General features: G+C 40.0%; 1 protein-coding gene across 1 annotated transcript; it reads left to right on the forward strand.

Moving 5' to 3' along the window:
- Nucleotides 1-1257: 1257 nt before the first annotated feature.
- LOC120728189 (secretin receptor) lies at nt 1258-20458 on the forward strand (the record flags this gene model as incomplete). Its single annotated transcript, XM_040023026.1, has 11 exons — nt 1258-1375; nt 2066-2166; nt 2834-2943; nt 5646-5778; nt 8916-9069; nt 9225-9285; nt 10968-11037; nt 14903-14994; nt 17913-18051; nt 18315-18356; nt 20053-20458. Coding segments are annotated over 11 exons (1185 nt in total), but the record flags the coding sequence as incomplete, so codon positions are not given.
- Nucleotides 20459-20565: the final 107 nt, after the last annotated feature.

Consider the following 20565-nt stretch of genomic DNA (forward strand, 5'->3'; position numbering starts at 1 on the left):
ACATCACTACCTTGCGATGTGGAGGAGCAGTGGCTCTGCTCTGAGCCTGTCTTGAATGAGCCACACTGAACTATTCACTTTTCTTTCTGTTCTCTAGAGGAAAGCCCAGCAAAAACTTTGAGGAAAATTAATCTCCCCGACTTGTTTTTCGGTCACTATCCAATCCATCTGTCAGGATCTCTCACTCATGATCAAATGAGATACCTAAACTCCTCCACTTGGAGAAGAAACTCTTCTCTTACACGAAGTGGCTACTCCAGCCTTTTCTGGCTGACCGCTATGAACTCAGACCTGATTCTCATTCCCGTTCTCTCACAATAGACTGCAAATCGCTCCAGTGTGAGCTCAATGCTCACACTACCTGATGAAACCAACAGGACCACATCATCTACAAAGAAGGGACAGATGAGACGATGAGGCCACCAACGCGTAAGCCTTCAGTCACTTGGCTTCACCTAGAAATTCACTAAAAAGGGCACCTCACCAGAAATGAATCCCTCTTATTGTTGGCATTTCAGACAAGCTCTTGTCACAATTGTACACGGTTGTAGCTTGTAACGGGCCCCATAGTCCTTAAGCACCACCTAAGTATACCCCAAGGGATGCTGTTGAATGCCACCCCCAAGTTTACAAAACTCATGTAGACTGGATGGCCAAACTCCCATAAACACTTGAAAATGTGTGAGTTCAATAAAGAACTGGTCCAGCATGAAAACCAAATTGTTCTTCCTGGATTTGAAGTGCGACTAATGGACAAACTTTCTTTTCCTTTACCCTAGCACAAACATTCCCAGGGAGGCTGAGGAGAGCCGTCTCCCTCTAGTTGGAGCACACCCTTTCAGTCCCCCTTCTTAAATATAGAAACTATCACTCAAGTCTCTCATTTCACAGGCACCACCCCAGATTGCCATGCAACATTGCAGAGGTGTGTCAACAAGACAGTTCTACCACAGCCAGAGTGTTAAGGAACTCAGGGAAAACCTCATCCAGGGGCCCAGCCATCAAACTACCTCAGTGACCTTGACCCCAGTGATGTTTGAATTCTTCTACAGAAAATGTGTCAGTGGGATTAAGGAGATCATCAAAGTAATCCCTCCACCATCCAACTAGTTGAAGTTGGCAGCACTCCACCTTCACCAGAATTGCCTCAAGCCAAAAGTCTGTTTCCATGGCCTCACCAAACTCCTCCCACACCCACGCTGTGCTTTAGCAATCACCTGAGCTGTGCACAAAGTGAAATTTGATTTTCTTTGAAAATTTGATTTTCTTTTTTTGACAGAATGCAGGGGATGGTGGGACCATGTTAACTGCTGGCCCCATGCTGCAGTTGGAGATGTTGTGTCTCAGCCATGTCCTGGATTTCTACACACCACTGGTTAGTAGTAGGGCCATACAGTAGTGCATATTTTTAAACTCATAGCTTGGCTATGTTAGTCACATGATTTGATATCCCTGTGTTGCTGTAGTTTCTACATCAAAATAATAATGTAAGTCTAGAATCAGTATCACAATTTACCAGTGATGCTGTCTGAGCATTCAGTTAGCATTAACCAAGAAACAAGCTAATGTTATTAAAACAAACATGAACAAACTAACATAAGTTTAATATAACAGCACAACCGATTTCACAATATATTTATTATATGTATCATAAATATATTAATATATTGTATAAATTAATAAAGAAAACACTTGAAATGCTTACTATTTCTACCAGAAAAGAGTTTTCTATAAACAAGTACATTTTCCCTCACATTGCACAGTAATGGCATCACAAAGACATGATTGTTCAGTTGCAATGTTGATCCTGGACCAACACTCCTGATAACAAAGAAACAACAACACAGGGATGTTAGATACTTTAGGTCTTACCTTGATGTCCGTGGTGAGCTGGAGTGAACCTCTTGGATTGTGGTATAATTAGATTCACACACTCATTGTCTCCAGGGGGTTGAACTAGATTAACCTTTATCCTATATATTACAAAAAAAACCCTAAATTTCTGCTATTGTTTTTTATGTGTTAACAATAAAACACATTGTATATATGTGTTTCATTTTTGTAGGGCAAGTTTTCAGGAACTGCACAGAGCTTGGCTGGACTGATCCCTACCCTCCACATGATATAGCATGCGAGTATGGCTTTAATGAAAGCCTTCCTCTAGAAGTAAGCCTCTTCCTTCTTCCTTTCATGCTGTAGTACTCAGTCACCCATCGAACTAACTGAAGGGGGGGCGGTAACAAAACCTGTCTCCCCACTCGGTTATGTCCCCATGTCTGTTTCCTCCCAGTCCTTGTGTCAAGCCCGCTTCTTAGTGTGTGTCTCATGTTTCCTATTTTTTTGATAATCCCTTGTCCTGTGTTCAAAGTGTTCAGTTTTGCTTCCTCCCTTTCTCGTTGTGTCAGATTAGTTCCAGCTGTGTTTTCCTTTTGTTTCCCATCCCCTCGTTATTCTGTTTTTTTGAAAATGGAGATTTTCCGTTTTCAGTGACCGAAAACGCCGTTTACGAGGTGACAAAAGGTGCAAACGCATAGAAAAATCTGCGTGTACGTGTGAACGTAGCCTTAGTCTTCTGTCTTCCTCTGCCTCTTCTCACACTCTCCGCACATAGAAGGAACGTGCAGGAACCCTGCAGATGCAGGGTGAGGGCTGCCAGTTCAGTTTGAATTAATCCTGTTTACATGGCAGTGTTGTGGGGATTTTCTGATTAGGATGAGAGAAAGTTATGATACCAAAAATATTCTTGCCTTTCGTCCAATGAGATAAATAGATACATAGTCATGCAAAAATCTGCTGCTGCTGAACTCACTGGATATATTCATGTTTTTCCCAGGTGCACAGCTCCCAGAGGTACTTCCTGTTTGTGAGAATCATGTACTCTGTGGGTTACAGTGTTTCCCTTGTCTTCCTCATCACAGCTGTTGCTATTCTCTCCCTTCTGAGGTCAGTGATGAGAGAATTAACAAACAACAATATCTGCGTACAACACTGTCTGTTACTTTACCAACTGTGTGTGAGGCACAATTATTACAGATTTTATTAGAAAGTAGTTATTTGATTTATTGTAAGACATTTACATTATAAGAGCTATTAGGCCCATGACTAAGTACCCTGTAACTAAATGTAATTTCATTTGAATTTACATGGATTTAAAAAAAAGAAGAAAAACACCTTATATTGTAAGTAATTTGTAAGTAATTTTAAAACATCATATGTATTTTTAAGTGCATGTTGATTACTTCATAATTTCATGGTAATTTCTGGAAAAACAAACAATACTTCCCCATCTTACACTGTAAGTATGCTGTACTGGGGTGCAGGCTGTATAACTTTGAGGTATTTTTCAGGACACAAATAGCACTGCAAGAAATTTAAGTACAGTGTAAGTAATTTAAGTACAGTGCAAGAAATTTAAGTACAGTGTAAGTAATTTAAGTACAGTGCAAGAAATTTAAGTACAGTGTAAGTAATTTAAGTACAGTGCAAGAAATTTAATTACAGTGTAAGTAATTTAAGTACAGTGTAAGTATTTTTAACTCATAAAATGACTTATGCTATTTGTCAATGATGTAAGTATACTGATTGGTTAGCACTTTTTTTGAAAAAAGTTTTGAAAACAAGAGCATCAAGTGATTTATGGAGATCCTTAGCAGCTAACTCTGGTCTTAATTCTTCATTTAAACTATGAACACAGCATCCTGGAGGTTCCTCTGCTCTCATCCCATTTGTCCAGCCAAAATCTAAAAGTCTATAGAAAAAAAAGAGAATCTGTATCTGTGGCTGATTTTTTTTTCTAATTTTCAACACCACCTGTGCCCACTTCAACCTCCTAGGACCTGGCGTCCACATATGTGGGCATCACATTTTGGGTTGTCTAGACCAAAATACTCAATTTTGCTCTACAAGGGCCTGATATCCACTTACGAGGACATTATACTACCATTGTTCCATCAAATTTTAAAACAAATGTCCTCATACGTGGCTCTCATTTTTCTTAGGAACAAAAATTGGGTAAAAAAAAAAAATCTGGTGTTTCTTTGTTTTTACATTGATCGGGTCCCAATCAGCCCAAATATCAAAGAGATATTAAAAATGCATGCCGTGGAAGAGTTCAGGTCTTAGGAGGTTAAAGCTTTAAATTATAAGAGCTGAACCATGAAAACAATTTTAGCATGTCTGGTATATGGACTGATTCTTATATAGTGCTTTTCTACTCTCCCAGAGCAAAGTGCTTTATACAACATGCCTCATTTACCCATTCACACAAGCACTTTTCCTATGCTTAAGTGCTTTCTATCCAACATTCACACACATTTATACTCTGATGAATGCATCTCACCTTTTATGCAACTCACTGGTAAATGCTTCAGGCAAAGGTAGATTTGTGAAGCGTTTGTAGAAAAAGAGGGAAGAGTTGGCTGAGTAGTACACTCTAAGAAATGACACACTGATGTTGGTAGAATTATGTAAATGTATTATGTTAAAACTAATGCCACCAATTGATTTTTAACTTTAAACACAAGTATGTTGTTTTGAATTTAATTAACAACATAAGATTTCAATACAACAAAATGCAGTAAATTAAATCCAATGTAAAAAGTTCATTTAAAATGAAGAGCACTTCATTTTAAAGAGGATTGTCCTAATAGGCTCTCTGTACTTCTGAGTTTGCACATGTGCAGTGTGGAAGTTTGATCATCCGCCATTTTCAACTGAGACTTGCTTATGCTTAGTATCCTGGACAGTATTCGAGTCTGCAGGCTTCAACAAACCTTTTAGCTTAGCACAATCATTACAGATATAGATCCAGAGGGTAGATTTATAATCCTTAAGTTATCTATACTTTACAAATGGTTATGTACTGTAAGCATGTATGGCCCAAGTGTTGATGACTGATTTTTGCCCTTTTAGTAAAACTCAATATAATTATTTTCTTAACAATAATTTTCTTTTAATAATAAAACATGTAATTAAAGGTCCAACTACAAATCGTCATTACTGTGAGTCAAACATTTGCAGCGTTGCAAAATAACACAGTGCTGCATCTGAATCTCCACTTTATCTGAAATGCCACAAATACGATGAAGAAATAAAGAAATTTTGTTGTGGAAGAAATGAATGCAACATAGGGATTCCTCACAATATATTTTTATTACAATATATTTGATCTATGAACTGATGACTTCACTAAGAAGAAATTAGCACGTTTAATCACTCTTAAATCATGAAGACTTCAGTTGTCACATTAACCCTCTGAGCTCCAAACCCCAAACTTGACCGTAACTTTTGATATCTGTTGCAGAAAAGCAAAGAACGTTTGTGGAAAAATGTAAATACTCGATAAGTGTCAGTTAATAATTGTCAATAATTACTGTTTTTTTTCTTTTCATTGGAGTAGAAGTAGAGCCCAAAAGGTTACAAACAAAAATGTAACTTTTTTGTTATGGTAAGGTTTACCAGTGATGATGACCTTAGAGGGTTAAATAATCTATTCTCAATACATAATTTATAATTTAACATGTATATATTATCACCACCAAATATATGCATGTATATACACATTTACATTATCTATGATATACATGTTATCAAATAATATGAACGATTATAACATTTGATCCATGTCTGTGTCCCACAATCCTCAGGAGGCTCCACTGCACACGCAACTTTATCCATGTCCAGCTCTTCCTCTCCTTCATCTTCCGAGCCGTACTCATCTTTATTAGGGATGCAGTTCTGTTCTCAAATGAAGACAGTTTTCACTGTCACATCTATACGGTACTTTCTGTTTTTGTCTTAACAAAGAGAGAGAGAGAGGGCACATGCTATGTTGTGACTTGTTACCGTGACACGTTTAACAAGACATTAACATTTAACATGTGGGGACAGACACATTCAGATAATGCTGTGCCACTTTTTTCTTCAAGTTCTTCAATTAATGCAAGTGGGTGATACTGAAAAATGAGTTTACTACTTCACAGAATCAACTGTTGATCCTGTGATCACTGCTGTGCCTCAGGAAGTAGAGCAAGTTATCCACCAATCATGGCTTTTCCCCAGTTTTTATCTACTGTGTTTGTGTCATAGATAAAAAGTGTTTAATGTAAATAGATTATGGATTCAAGCTCTGCACCACTATAGTGACCATTTCTGAATGGTACATTGCTGAAAAGCATTTAATATGAAATTCTTGGATACAAAATGAAGAACATGACACTTTTATTTCATTTTCATGCTGACTGAGCAAATATGACGCGTTGTATGGCAAAAACAAAAATACGAGTAGATGGAACAAAATCGTGGACTTTTATAAATCAGAGAATAATTTTGTTAAATGTTTGCGTGTTTTTCAATTTCAAGACCTTCAGTCTCAGATTTTTAGAATATTTTCTGCTGCACCATCTCTGATCTGAATAAAATGTTTAAAGTTTGTTATAATGATTGTTTTTCATTTTAGAATGATATCTTATAGTTTTCAAGATATACTTTTTAAAAGGTTTGCACACTTTCATGCTATTTTTTCTTTTCTTCTTTTGCAAATTGAAATCTGGGGCTGAGTTTGAACATGAACATTTTGAAAACTACTAAAGATAAATGTGGGTTTTATGGAGTGATGAATCCCAAGAGATCAGGAAAGAGGCACAACAGTAAGAGTCATCTGTAAAAGATAGTGGACGCTGTGCCGTGGTTGGTTCATTTCAGACTGGGGTTGTTGGGGATCTTGTCAAAATTTAGGGAATTATGAACTTAGTACTGTCAGATTTTGATCCACCATCTGTTTCCTTGTAGAAAGAGTCTGATTGGCAGCAAGTTTATTTTTTAGCATGACAATGATCTCAAACACACTGCCAACACAGTAACACCATACTTGGTTGGAAAAACACACAATGAAAAAATATCAGTCAGGGTTTAGCCTCCCCGGAGCGCAGACCTCAACATTGTTGAAGTGCGATCATGTTTAGAGAGAATGGAGCAAAAGGCAGAAACATGCAAAGAAGAGCTTTGAATCTCTTTCAAGCATGTCAGTGAAGGACATTCAATGTCAGTGACCTCAGCCCCAGTCATAAGTGAGTCATCGCAGATCAGATAGGCCGTTTCTCTCAGTCACACTCCCCCCAGATCACACTATCACTTCCCATGTGGGTAACCCTGCAGACCCCCAGCAGAACAGTGGAGTCCGTGGATTAGAGTCCTTCACACGACAAAGCCACTCTAAGAAGCCTGGGTACAGTGAACCATCATTTGGCACAGAGGAAAAAACAACATGAGGACCCACTCCCTGACTCTGAGGCGCAGGGAAGCTACCCACTTGTCCACCAGGGAAAACCCCAATATGCATGCAGCGAATCCTGAGGAGCCCACCACCTTTCACCTAGGGGATCTTCAGTGGAAAAGAGTCCAATCCCTCTCCAGAAACCTTGTTCCACAACCAGAATTATGCGCTGAGATGAGCCCAGCTATATATAGTCGGTATCTCCCGACCTCACACACCAGCTCAGGCTCCTTCCCCACCAGAGAGGTGACGTTCCCTGTGCCACAGGCCAGTTTTGGAAGCTGGGCATCAGAGTGCCAGGACCTCTGCCTCTGACTGCCACCCAATCCAAAGAGTATCAAACCCCTATAGACTCCTGTGGTAGTGGACCCATAGGAGAATGGACACAGAGCCTGGTCAGGCCATACGGATTAAGGCTCAGTCACCAGACCCTCACTCTGGAGCCTCTACGCCAGGCCAAGCTCCAGGGTAGGGACCTGGTGACCCTGTCCCGGGCAGGGTACACAGTGCAATAAATCAAGCCACCAGGATTGCTCTTTGTCTGGCCCTGTCACAGCCAAGGTTTTTGGAGGAAAATATTGAAATGAATCACACTAAGATTAGCTGCACTGATCAGTTTTTCGCTGAGCTTTTTCCTCACCTACAGTGTTTAGAGCTGAGCATCGCATATTTCTGGCATGTTTCCGAAGAACAGTTGCATACTCGCCCCTCTGTATCACAAGAAAAACCTCTGACAGCAATGATTAGTGTAAGAAGGAGGAGGCGAATCCTCAGGAGATGATGCAACAGCTATAACATTAGATTACACCAGCACAAGTAGATAAGTGCTGGAGGAAGAATTCAGATGCAACATATAAATAGACCACAAGTCCAAGTATTGCAGTGAAAATATCAGCAAGCTGTACTTCTATAATCCACTGTATATAATATAATCACTATATGATTATATAATGCCAATTTAGAATCACCAGTTAAAACTAGCATGTATGTCTTTATACAACTGATTCACGTCACCTGTGAGAGATCTAACTGATAATGTAATTTGGGGAGTTACTGTTACACTGTATTATATTTTGGGTCCACGTACCACCTAGCATAATGTGTGTGGTGGATTAAAATGGGCAATATTCATCTTCTACCACAGGTCAGAACTCATAATACAACAGAACTCGTTTGTGGGTCATTTTTGGCGAGAGTCGAGTTTTTGGCAATATTTATCAGTTGTTACCAAATGTGTTAATGTTTAAAATACTGTAGAAACACTAATGTATCAGTGAATAATGTTTCAGCTGTCATCTTTTCTTTTTAAAATCTAGTTTTAGTTTAGTTTTATGTGACCATGATAACCCTCCAAAAGTTGATTCTGTTCATCTGGACGTAGCGTTTTCACAGGTTTCAATCTTATAAACAGACTGTTATAAGATTGAAACCTGCAGTCAGCTGAGACTGAAGACGTCACCTGGATGATGATGAAATGTTTCTCCCTCTGAAAACATCCAGATGAACAGAAACAACTTTTGGAGATTTACTCACCTGGATGATTGAGAATGCTTCAAGATGACCATGATAACGCTGAGTTACACTGTGTGCACTGTGCCAGACACCTGCTTATCTTCTCTCTGCCCTCTGCTGCCCCCTGAAGGTCAGTTGTAAATTTGCCACTGTGCTGTCTAACTACTGCATCATGGCCAACTACAGCTGGCTGCTGGCTGAGGGCTACTACCTGTACAAACTTGTCAGCGCCTCGCTGTTCTCTCAGAGGAAACACTTGTCGTGGTACATCATCCTTGGCTGGGGTATGACAGCTCAGTAGCAGTCACTGTTACTATTCTTTATTATTATTTTTCTTTGTTTCACTCTGTTTATTTGGATGTCAGTATTTTGCTGATCTATATAGTCCTCTTATTGATAATAGCAGAAGGTAAACGCTAACGTTTCTCTCGTCTTCCAGGTTCTCCAGTGATTATCATGAGTGGCTGGAGTTTTGCTAAGTACCTCCATGAAGATGAAGGGTAAGCTCAACACATATTAATCTATATAGTACAAACAGTACACATGATCACATGTTTTTGGACATTAAAGGAATAAATGTAAAATGATTACATGCTGGGAATAAATACCTCCTTTTCTTCTGATTCCTAGGATTTCTCTTCATTTCAAATATCAAACTGTTATTTAAAATACAGGAGTTTATGGCCATATTAAGTGCTGTCATTAGCAACTTTGAGTGAGATGGTGATGAAATTCAGAATGAAGATTGTTACATGACCCATCTCTCTTGTATGAAGGAATATTAGCACCACGTCAATAAAAATATTTGGTAGCACTTTCTATTACAAGTCAGTAATAAAGAGGTAATAGTAGGGTAACAAGGAGAACAAGACTCTAATAATGTGGTAATTGTTACCACTCAGTTACCTTTGGTAGTTTCTGTGTAATAGGCAGGAAACAGAGCTGCAGAACACAAAGCTGGCTTTTTAAAAATTTAATAACAAATTAATAACCAGGTAATAATCTTTTCAATTCAGTTTCACTTCAATTTTATTTGCACAGCACCAAATCACAACAACAGTCACCTCAAGGCGCTTTATATTGTAAGGTAGACCCTACAATAATACATACATTTGTGGGTCAGCTGCCCGCTTGCAAAATGAAAAACTTTAGGTTTTGAAAGAAAAACAATGTTAAAGCAAGCGTGATGTAACTGGTAGACCTTTGAGCAACAATGTCACAGATACAGACTGTCCTATTAGAAAAATGCACCGTCATAATTTGTGTATAAAGTAAAATCATTATTTCATCCTTTTAATTTTCTGCCCAATATAACATTTTGGAATATTTCATTTAGAAATAAACCACTACAAAGTTTACTGTGGGTGGATAGCGCTATTCTGAGTACACCCTCACCAATTGTTGAAAACTGGAGTGCTCAATTTATGGGTAAATACATATATAAGTGCTAAAAGAGGAATAATTTCCCTTCTTGTTACTATAACTGATTCTAAAGTACAATTTTACTAACCCAGAGAAACAACTGTAATCTTTATTTTTAGATTTTTTCCCAAAATAGTATTTCAGCTTTTTTCTCATAAGAGATTTTTGATTTTAATCTCCAAATTTTGAGTTAATTCTCAAAATGATCTTGGTTTTGTTTTTTTCTTAATGTGGCCCTCATACTCCATCGTATGTCTGAGACAGGATGTATCTGTATCAGCAACAGACTAAATTGGAAGATCAGAAGCTTTATACAAAAAGGGGAGGAGTAGAAAAGCTGAGAACCTTCAGTTTTTGTAAAATTATGGAAAATATCTATGACTAATTTATGGTCTGCATAGTGTACAGTGCTGGGAGAGCAACACTGGAGCTGCTGACATCAAGAGACTGAAAAAACGACTGTCCCTGAGTCTCATCTGTCAGATTATTATTATTATTATTATTGTTATTATTATTATTATTATTATTATATATCCCTTTAAAAGCAGGATACTTAATGTTATTCTCCACAGTTAGGGATTGATTGGATTGGGTTTGGGAATGTTAAACTACCACATATAGGTTGGTGGGATCAACTGTAAATATTTTGTGTCTAGATATTTTTGGCCATATATTAAATTCGGTAGCTTGAAATCCTGACCAATTACTGTGACCAGTTACTGTCACTGACATCGTGTTTGTTTATGTTTCCTCTCTTAAGTTGCTGGGAGATGAGAAGGAGTGAATGGATCTGGTGGATTCTCAGACTTCCTGTTCTACTCTTCATTATAGTCAGTTCTTCCTTATGTTGATCTTTCTGTAAAAAAAATGATTGCATGCTCCGAAAGCTTCCTTGTGATTGCTCTGGACACTAGCAGGTTGCTAAGGACACCAGAAGTTCATGCAAACTTCTGGTGACCATAATACAAGGACCTACAATCTACAGGGAGTGCAGAATTCTTAGGCAAATGAGTATTTTGTCCACATCATCCTCTTCATGCATGTTGTCTTACTCCAAGCTGAATAGGCTCGAAAGCCTACTACCAATTAAGCATATTAGGTGATGTGCATCTCTGTAATGAGAAGGGGTGTGGTCTAATGACATCAACACCCTATATCAGGTGTGCATAATTATTAGGCAACGTCCTTTCCTTTGGCAAAATGGGTCAAAAGAAGGACTTGACAGGCTCAGAAAAGTCAAAGATAGTGAGATATCTTGCAGAGGGATGCAGCAGTCTCAAAATTGCAAAGCTTCTGAAGCGTGATCATCGAACAATCAAGCGTTTCATTCAAAATAGTCAACAGGGTCGCAAGAAGCTGGCCCCAGTGTTTTCTGGCATTTTCAACTCCTCACTGCAGGCATGTCATGTGCCTGCCTGCTTCAAGTCCTCTACCATAATCCCTGTCCCCAAGAAACCTAGGATCACTGGACTAAATGACTACAGACCCGTGGCTCTGACATCTGTGGTCATGAAGTCATTTGAGCGCCTAGTTCTCTCCCATCTCAAGACCCTCACGGCCCCCCTCCTGGACCCCCTGCAGTTTGCATACAGAGCCAACAGGTCTGTAGATGACGCCATCAACATGGCCCTACACTTCATCCTGCAGCATCTGGACTCCCCAGGAACCTACGCCAGGATCCTGTTTGTGGACTTCAGCTCTGCCTTCAACACCATCCTTCCAGACCATCTCCGAGGCAAGCTTTCCCAGATGAATGTGCCTGATCCCATCTGCCGGTGGATCACTGACTTCCTGACGGACAGGAAGCAGCATGTGAGGCTGGGAAAGAATGTCTCGGACTCCCGGACCATCAGCACCGGCTCCCCTCAGGGCTGTGTTCTTTCTCCTCTGCTCTTCTCCCTGTACACCAACTGCTGCACCTCCACCCACCAGTCTGTCAAGCTAATCAAGTTTGCTGATGACACCACCGTTATTGGGCTCATCTCGGACGGGGATGAGTCTGCCTACAGGAGGGAGGTTGAACGTCTGGTGTCCTGGTGCAGCCACAACAACCTGGTGCTGAATGCCCAGAAGACAGTGGAGATTATTGTGGACTTCAGGAAGCACACAGCCCCACTCCCCCCCATCATCCTGACTGACACCCCCATCACCTCTGTGGACTCATTCCGCTTCCTGGGTACCACCATCACTCAGGACCTGAAGTGGGAGCCCACCATCACCTCCGTCATCAAGAAAGCCCAGCAGAGGATGTACTTCCTGAGGCAGCTGAAGAAATTCAACCTGCCAACACGGACGATGATGCAGTTCTACACTGCTATCATCGAGTCCATCCTCACCTCCTCCATCACCGTGTGGTACGCTGGAGCCACTATCAGGGACAAACAGAGACTGCAGTGTGTTGTGCGCTCTGCTGAGAAGGTGATTGGCTGCAGACTCCCATCTCTGCAGGACCTGTACACCTCCAGGACACTGGGGCGTGCAGCTCGGATCTCAGCTGACCCTTCTCACCCTGGACACAGTCTGTTTGACCTGCTCCCCTCAGGCAGGAGGCTCCGGTCCATTCGCACCAGAACCTCTCGCCATAAGAACAGTTTCTTCCCCTCTGCTGTTGGACACATGAACAATAACCATATGACTGTCCCCACCACTAACACATGACCCTACGCTGTGTCACTGCATCATTCCATGTTTTGGCACTGATCACCACCTGCACTCATGTATATATCTTTCTACGTAGCACTTTTAATTCTTATTCTTACTTTTATTTTTTCATGTCTATTTAAGTGCTATTTATGACACTATGTTTGCACTGAAGCACCGCAGCAATTTCCTAATGTTGTAAACCTGCTCAACATTTGGCAATAAAACCCATTCTGATTCTGATTCTGATTCTGATTCTGAAGAAGCGTTTGGAAAAACCAAGGCGCACAATAACTGCCCATGAACTGAGAAAAGTCAAGCGTGCAGCTGCCAAGATGCCACTTGCCACCAGTTTGGCCATATTTCAGAGCTGCAACATCACTGGAGTGCCCAAAAGCACAAGGTGTGCAATACTCAGAGACATGGCCAAGGTAAGAAAGGCTGAAAGACGACCACCACTGAACAAGACACACAAGCTGAAACGTCAAGACTGGGCCAAGAAATATCTCAAGACTGGTTTTTCTAAGGTTTTATGGACTGATGAAATGAGAGTGAGTCTTGATGGGCCAGATGGATGGGCCCGTGGCTGGATTGGTAAAGGGCAGAGAGCTCCAGTCCGACTCAGACGCCAGCAAGGTGGAGGTGGAGTACTGGTTTGGGCTGGTATCATCAAAGATGAGCTTGTGGGGCCTTTTCGGGTTGAGGATGGAGTCAAGCTCAACTCCCAGTCCTACTGCCAGTTTCTGGAAGACACCTTCTTCAAGCAGTGGTACAGGAAGAAGTCTGCATCCTTCAAGAAAAACATGATTTTCATGCAGGACAATGCTCCATCACACGCGTCCAAGTACTCCACAGCGTGGCTGGCAAGAAAGGGTATAAAAGAAGAAAAACTAATGACATGGCCTCCTTGTTCACCTGATCTGAACCCCATTGAGAACCTGTGGTCCATCATCAAATGTGAGATTTACAAGGAGGGAAAACAGTACACCTCTCTGAACAGTGTCTGGGAGGCTGTGGTTGCTGCTGCACGCAATGTTGATGGTGAACAGATCAAAACACTGACAGAATCCATGGATGGCAGGCTTTTGAGTGTCCTTGCAAAGAAAGGTGGCTATATTGGTCGCTGATTTGTTTTTGTTTTGTTTTTGAATGTCAGAAATGTATATTTGTGAATGTGGAGATGTTATATTGGTTTCACTGGTAAAAATAAATAATTGAAATGGGTATATATTTGTTTTTTGTTAAGTTGCCTAATAATTATGCACAGTAATAGTCACCTGCACACACAGATATCCCCCTAAAATAGCTAAAACTAAAAACAAACTAAAAACTACTTCCAAAAACATTCAGCTTTGATGTTAATGAGTTTTTTTGGGTTCATTGAGAACATGGTTGTTGTTCAATAATAAAATTATTCCTCAAAAATACAACTTGCCTAATAATTCTGCACTCCCTGTACTGACCAAATGGTATTGGAAGTGCAAAGAGTGCAACACAAACCAGAAATGGAGAACATTCGCCTTCACAGTACAAGTTGTATCTGTGAAATGTGTTGGTCACAAACTTCAGGTGCAATTTGTACTTTGAAGACGAGATTTCACGGTTTCTGGTTTGGATCACACTTTTTCAAGTTTCACTATAATTCCATGAAAATGGAATGGCCAGACAAGTCAGGTTCTTCCTTGTATAAGGAGAATGTTGGTGTTCTCCGGCAATCACTTGACAGCCATTCACAGAAAGTTGTGGTGGATCTTTAGTATTAAAATTTCTGTATGGCTGTAAATACTTAATCTTTTATGATAAGCATAGACACAGTTTCACTTTAAGACATTATTAAAACTGTGGGTTATGATATAATTAACTATCGGGCCAGTGATTTAATGGTTCCAGAAATGAGCCCAACAGGAAACAGTCACATCAAAAACAACAAAGCAGAGATCCAATAAAGAGTGTTTACACTGTAGCAAGGCAGCAGTTTCTAATAATTGTGTGAAAGCATCATTCATCCCAGGGAGCAGCGCCTGAAGCTGAAGCTCTGCCTGCTTTGTTTTCCAGGTGAACTTGTTGTTCTTCCTGTGTATCCTAAAAATACTGGTGGCCAAGCTAAGGACACAAGACATGCCCGGCAATGAATTCAATCACTACAGGTGAGTGACTTACTTCAGTTTTCTATTCCACAGAACTGTGAAATGGTCCCAGTCAAAGCTAACCAGCTATTATGTGAAAGAGACTCTGAAGCGCCTTGAGGCAATTGTTGTTGTGATTTGGCACTATATGAATAAAATAAAACCGAATTGAATTAAAGAAGCTGGGTGGTGCAAAACGTTGTTTCAATGAAACCTTTTACTCCAACGTTTGTTTGCTGAAGGCAAGAAATGAGATAGAGGACATACAAACAGCATACAAACTGTATGTGTGGGGTGGCTGTAGTTCAGGTGGTAGAGCAGGTCAGCCACGGTCAGTGGTTCGATCCCAGTCTGCTCCAGTCTGCATGTCAAGTATCCTTGGGCAAGAAACCAACCCCATGTTGCTCTCCCATGCATCCATCAGAGTGTGAATGGTGTATGAATGTTAGATAGAGCACTTAAGAGCTTAGAAGAATGTGTGATTGGATGAATGAATTAGTTGTATAAAGCGCTTTGAGTGCTCAGACATTCTTCACTGACGTGTTGAAGGCAGAGAAGTTGCGGTGATGCATTTGATGAGTGTATAAAGATTAATCTGGCTTTTAGGTGGAAGAAGTAATTGGTTTCAGCTCACCTAGCAGAAAATAAGAAAAGCCTCTTTTATTCAAAAAAATGCTCATAGTTCAGTAACATTGATTAAACAGGTCCAGTGTTAGTATCACTACTCAAATAAAAGTATGAAATATTACTCATATGTTTTAAATTTGCATTTAAACACCCATGTGATTTACTGATGTAGAAAGTAATTTGTGAATCATTACATTACCTTTACTTTGTAATAGTACCTGGGCACTTGCAGTTAACAGTGTAACACTAAACTTTTCAAATGCTCACAAATCTTTTACTTTTTAGCACCTTAGATCTTAGTGATACCATAAAGCTTCCACCTAAGTCAGAACGCTCGGAAAACGTTATAGTGACAAGAGGAAATGTAATTACATCTAAGCCTGCTCTAGGTTGGAAAGTAGCAAATGGACTGACACTTGGAGAGAAAAGTTTGCTACAGGCATCATTCACCCATCCACACACATATTTGTACAATACTTTATTCTGTGGCTTTAAGTGTTTATTAACTATCTATGCAACTCCAGATAAACACAAAAGCAGCAGCAGCACTTTTTTATTAGTAACTATAATGTGATTCCTGAATTTAGTATTTGTTATAAATTTTTACATTGTAGACAAATGCAATATGATTACAGTAATGCATTACTTTGAGGGTTTATACACCACAGTAAGCCCACCATAAAAGGTGAGCTACTTCCCCACATAGCTCTAGCTGCATGTGTATAAGATAATCATTCAGGTCCTACTTGTCGGGTTTAACCACTGTAGCAATGGAAGAAGTGTTTGAAAGACATGAGTTAGCCACTGGATTCCTTCATACTCCTGTCACAGTAATAACATTTGTGCTTTGTTGTTTTCTTTAAAGTGGGACTAAGTCAGATAGTTGAATCTGAGCAATATGAACTTTATCCATTAGATGCATCTGGGACATTATTATGTCCCGGATGATCAGATCATGTTGTTGGTGTTGGGGTTGAGGTGGAGGTGAGACTGCTTCATAACATAGTCAGTGTCATGGTCCTGGGTCGGTGACCCAGCGCTTTTAGTTCGTTATCATTTTCTTGATGATGATTGTTTAAGTTCTATGTGTTATATTCAGTCTGCCTCTGAGTCCGCATCTGTATCTGTCTGTCTATGGTGTCTCCCCATCTGTTTGTGAATCTGTCTGTTTAGTTCAATGTCTTGTCTGGTTCCATGTGTCTGAGTTTCCTGTTTTATTGTGAAGGTCTGTGTCATATGTGAGTGTGCTCAGTTTACGTTTCCCCTGTCCCGTCAGCTCAGATTCCTCCCAGCTGTGTTGCCCTCCTGTCTCTCATCCCCTGATTACTGGTGTGTGTATTTAAGCCCTGTGTGTTCTCCTGCCTGTTGCTGGTTCGTCTGTGTAACGCCGTGTCAGTCTGTGTAACGCCGTGTCAGTCTGTGTAACGCCGTGTCAGTCTGTGTAACTCCGTGTCAGTCTGTGTTCCTCCGTGTCAGTCTGTGTAACGCCGTGTCAGTCTGTGTAACTCCGTGTCAGTCTGTGTAACGCCGTGTCAGTCTGTGTAACGCCGTGTCAGTCTGTGTTCCTCCGTGTCAGTCTGTGTAACGCCGTGTCAGTCTGTGTAACTCCGTGTAACTCCGTGTCAGTCTGTTACCCTGTGTTCCACGGTGTCCTGTTCCTCGTCTGCGTCTCTCTGTTATTCATCATCCGTTGTCATATGCTCCCAGGTCTGTTATTTTTAGTTCTCCCAGTTTAGGTGTCTTTAGTTGTTTGTTATGCCCCACTGTTTGTTTGCCACTACACCTCTGTAAATAAAACCACCGGTATCTCATCCACTGCCTGCATCTTGGGTCCTCCTTCTAAATCCACACGGCTCGCCTCGGCAGCCGTGACAGTCAGATCAAGCTGCTGAGGTGAATTTGTGCAGCTGAGCAGTTACGCCCTGTGTTGCAGTTTGCAGCTAGATGTGTTATTTTATTTAAAACCGAATGCCCTGACTCACAGAACCTGGAGAAGAAAACACATGTACGTTCCTCTTTAACATTCGGGATTAATCGGTGTTGCGGAGTTTCTGTGTCACTCAACCTTTTGGTCAAAATTTTAAAAATGTTAGCTTATATTCTAAAAATGGGCAAAAGGGCCGACATCTGCTTCAGTTTTGATTTGAGGTCCATTTGTGTTTAAGTTTGCTCTTTTTGATCACAGGTTTTTATTTTTTCCTTTATATCCCAGTGGTCTGTGTATTATTATTTGTCTGATATTTTCAAAGAGGTTTGTAGACTTTCTCACTTTAATTCTAATGGTTCATACACTGTTATTCTTCAAACAACAGGAAACTTGCCAAGTCATCCTTCCTCCTGGTGTCGCTCTTTGGCTTACACTACATTCTCTTTGCTTTCCTTCCACACAAAGTCCGCGGCAGGACCTATGAAATCTGGAACTTTATTGAGCTGGCTTTTGCTTCTACTCAGGTACAGTAAAGCCAACTGTAAGCTGTTGTCTAATCACCACCTTTAATTTTCTCCTAACACAGAAGTCTATTTGTACACGGCAGGAACATTGGTGTGTATTTGAACAGTGCATTTGTTTCTGCAGAGAAGAAAGTGTACTTTAAAGAATCATTTGCTGCATTCAGCAGCTTCATTGTATGAGAGACTAGAACAGGAAGCTTCTAAAAATATCCACATGCACTAACAGCAGCCTGTCAGTTATGTTTCTGTACGTGTTGTTTCAGGGATTTGTCGTAGCGCTTCTGTACTGTTTCCTGAACGGGGAGGTAAGGTTTATTTTTCCCTTTATACCCATGAAACATTATGTTGTCATTTCTAGATGTAAGCTTACTGTTCACATGCAAAATTACAGAAAATGAACTTTTCAAAGTCTAATTAGCAGTGCGGTGGTTGTACCATCCTAGAAACAACCTAGAAATAGTCCAACTTTAAAAATGACTGAACACATTAGGTAAACAGCTGGCACAGAAACAAACACTGCATTTATATTTAATTGCAAAAGATTCCTAGAAGAAAGCACTTTGATTTATTCAGTACAGACCAAATAAACAGTCGTCCAAGTTTTTCTTAATGAGCTCACACAAAGGCAGGGCAGGCCCAGATCTGTACAATAACAATATATGAGATCTTCACTATTTGTAACAAGTGACACTTTGCCTGGAACCACTGCATGTGTGGACTGCAGGCATCATAACATTTTTCTAAAAGCCTGCTTTTAGAGAAATAAGAAATAAAAACTAAAATTGCCCAAAGTGGCCATTTAATAAAGAATCACAAGGTTAAGGTTGTTTGATAGTCCTGGTCCCAGTGTTAATTTTTCTCAGGCTCATACAACATCTTTCCCCATGTACACCCAGGATTTTTTACAGTTTAAATTCAACTTACTGTTGAACCTCCTGGAGTTTTGGCACTTTTACACCAATCAGTACACAAGACATTGCTGACATGATTAGTTCTTGAAAAATCAAATGGAAAACGAAAACGAAAACAACAACAACGACAACAACGACAACAACAACGACAACAACAACGACAACAACAACGACGACAACAACAACAACAACAACAACGGCTGTGTGATATGACCAAAATCTCATATCCCGATATAAGGCATTTATAGTCCCGACAACAATATATAATAACAAAAGTTTTACATTTTCTGTAAATTCTGTGAATCTCGGGCAACTCGACTTGCGTGACGTGTTTTCAGCTGAGCGTGTGTATCTGGAGTCGAGTGTTACATAAGTTGTAACGGCCTCAATTTTCTTTGTGAGTACTTATTCCACGCGTGCTGCGGGGAAAAGCCTGTTCTAAGCTCTTTTTTTCTTCTTTTTTTTAGCACCTGACGGCTCTTTTTAGCTTCTCTTTTGTAAACACTCTGCATTCTGTCATGTGATTCCGTTTATTTTGAAAAATCTCAACAGGATCTTCGGCTTTATTGTGAAAGGTTTTTGTGGAAATAAACAGCGGACGGCAGAGCCACGCGATGGTTTTACCGTCGTTGTTGCTAACGACAACGCATAAAAACAGTCATTTGTCCGTAGTGTGGTTATATTAAATATAAGAAAAAGAGAGAACGTCTTGAAACTCTACAGTGACCATCAAAACGATAAAATAAATATTACCTTAAACAGTTTATTTTGCAAAACAAACAATAGCGTAATTTGAAACGATAGACGTTTTCATATCATCATCCGATATATGTGGTTATATCGAACAGCCCTAATAAAAACAATAATAATAATAAACCCATATAGTAATTAATATGTAATATCTGGGAAAGTAACACTTGGCTTTTAATTTTATGGCCAAGAAGTGAGGATCTGGTGTAATTTAAAAGTCTAAATCCACAGAAAATATTTCTTCTTTAAACACAGTCAGAATGGTGATAATCTTAAAATATAACTGCGAGCCAACTTTTCCACAGTGTAGCAATAATTAATAGCAATAATTGTTCTCCAGGTGCAGAACGAGATCCAAAGGAGGTGGCGGAGGTGGAAGATGAAGCACCGCGTGCAGTTGGAGCACAGGAGGAAGTGCAGCAGCATGAGCCAGAGCGGGGGTGGCCCCACCAACATCACTCTTCTATTTAAATCAGCCTCCACACCCGAGTCTGGTCTGGTGTAGCATGATACGAGGTTCCTCAGCGAGAGAAATACGAGATGATGTCTTCTCCATTTTAGACACAAATGTGTGCAAAGAAGGCAGAGCAACAAAACTAAGTACACTTTTCCAAATGTATCTGAAATATATATACAATCCTCATACACTCACATGTTAAAATATCCAGGTAAATGCCTCTGAACGGGATGTTTGCATCATGACACAACAAATGTAGTACTATATATATATATATATATATATATATATATATATATATATATATATATATATATATATATATATATATTAGGGGTGCAACGATACACAAAATTCACGGTTCGGTTCGGTTCGATATTTTTTCGATACAAAAAA

Source organism: Simochromis diagramma, unplaced genomic scaffold (genome assembly GCF_900408965.1).
Source record: "Simochromis diagramma unplaced genomic scaffold, fSimDia1.1 OVJJ01000322.1, whole genome shotgun sequence".
In the NCBI taxonomy this organism is placed as follows: Eukaryota; Metazoa; Chordata; class Actinopteri; order Cichliformes; family Cichlidae; genus Simochromis; species Simochromis diagramma.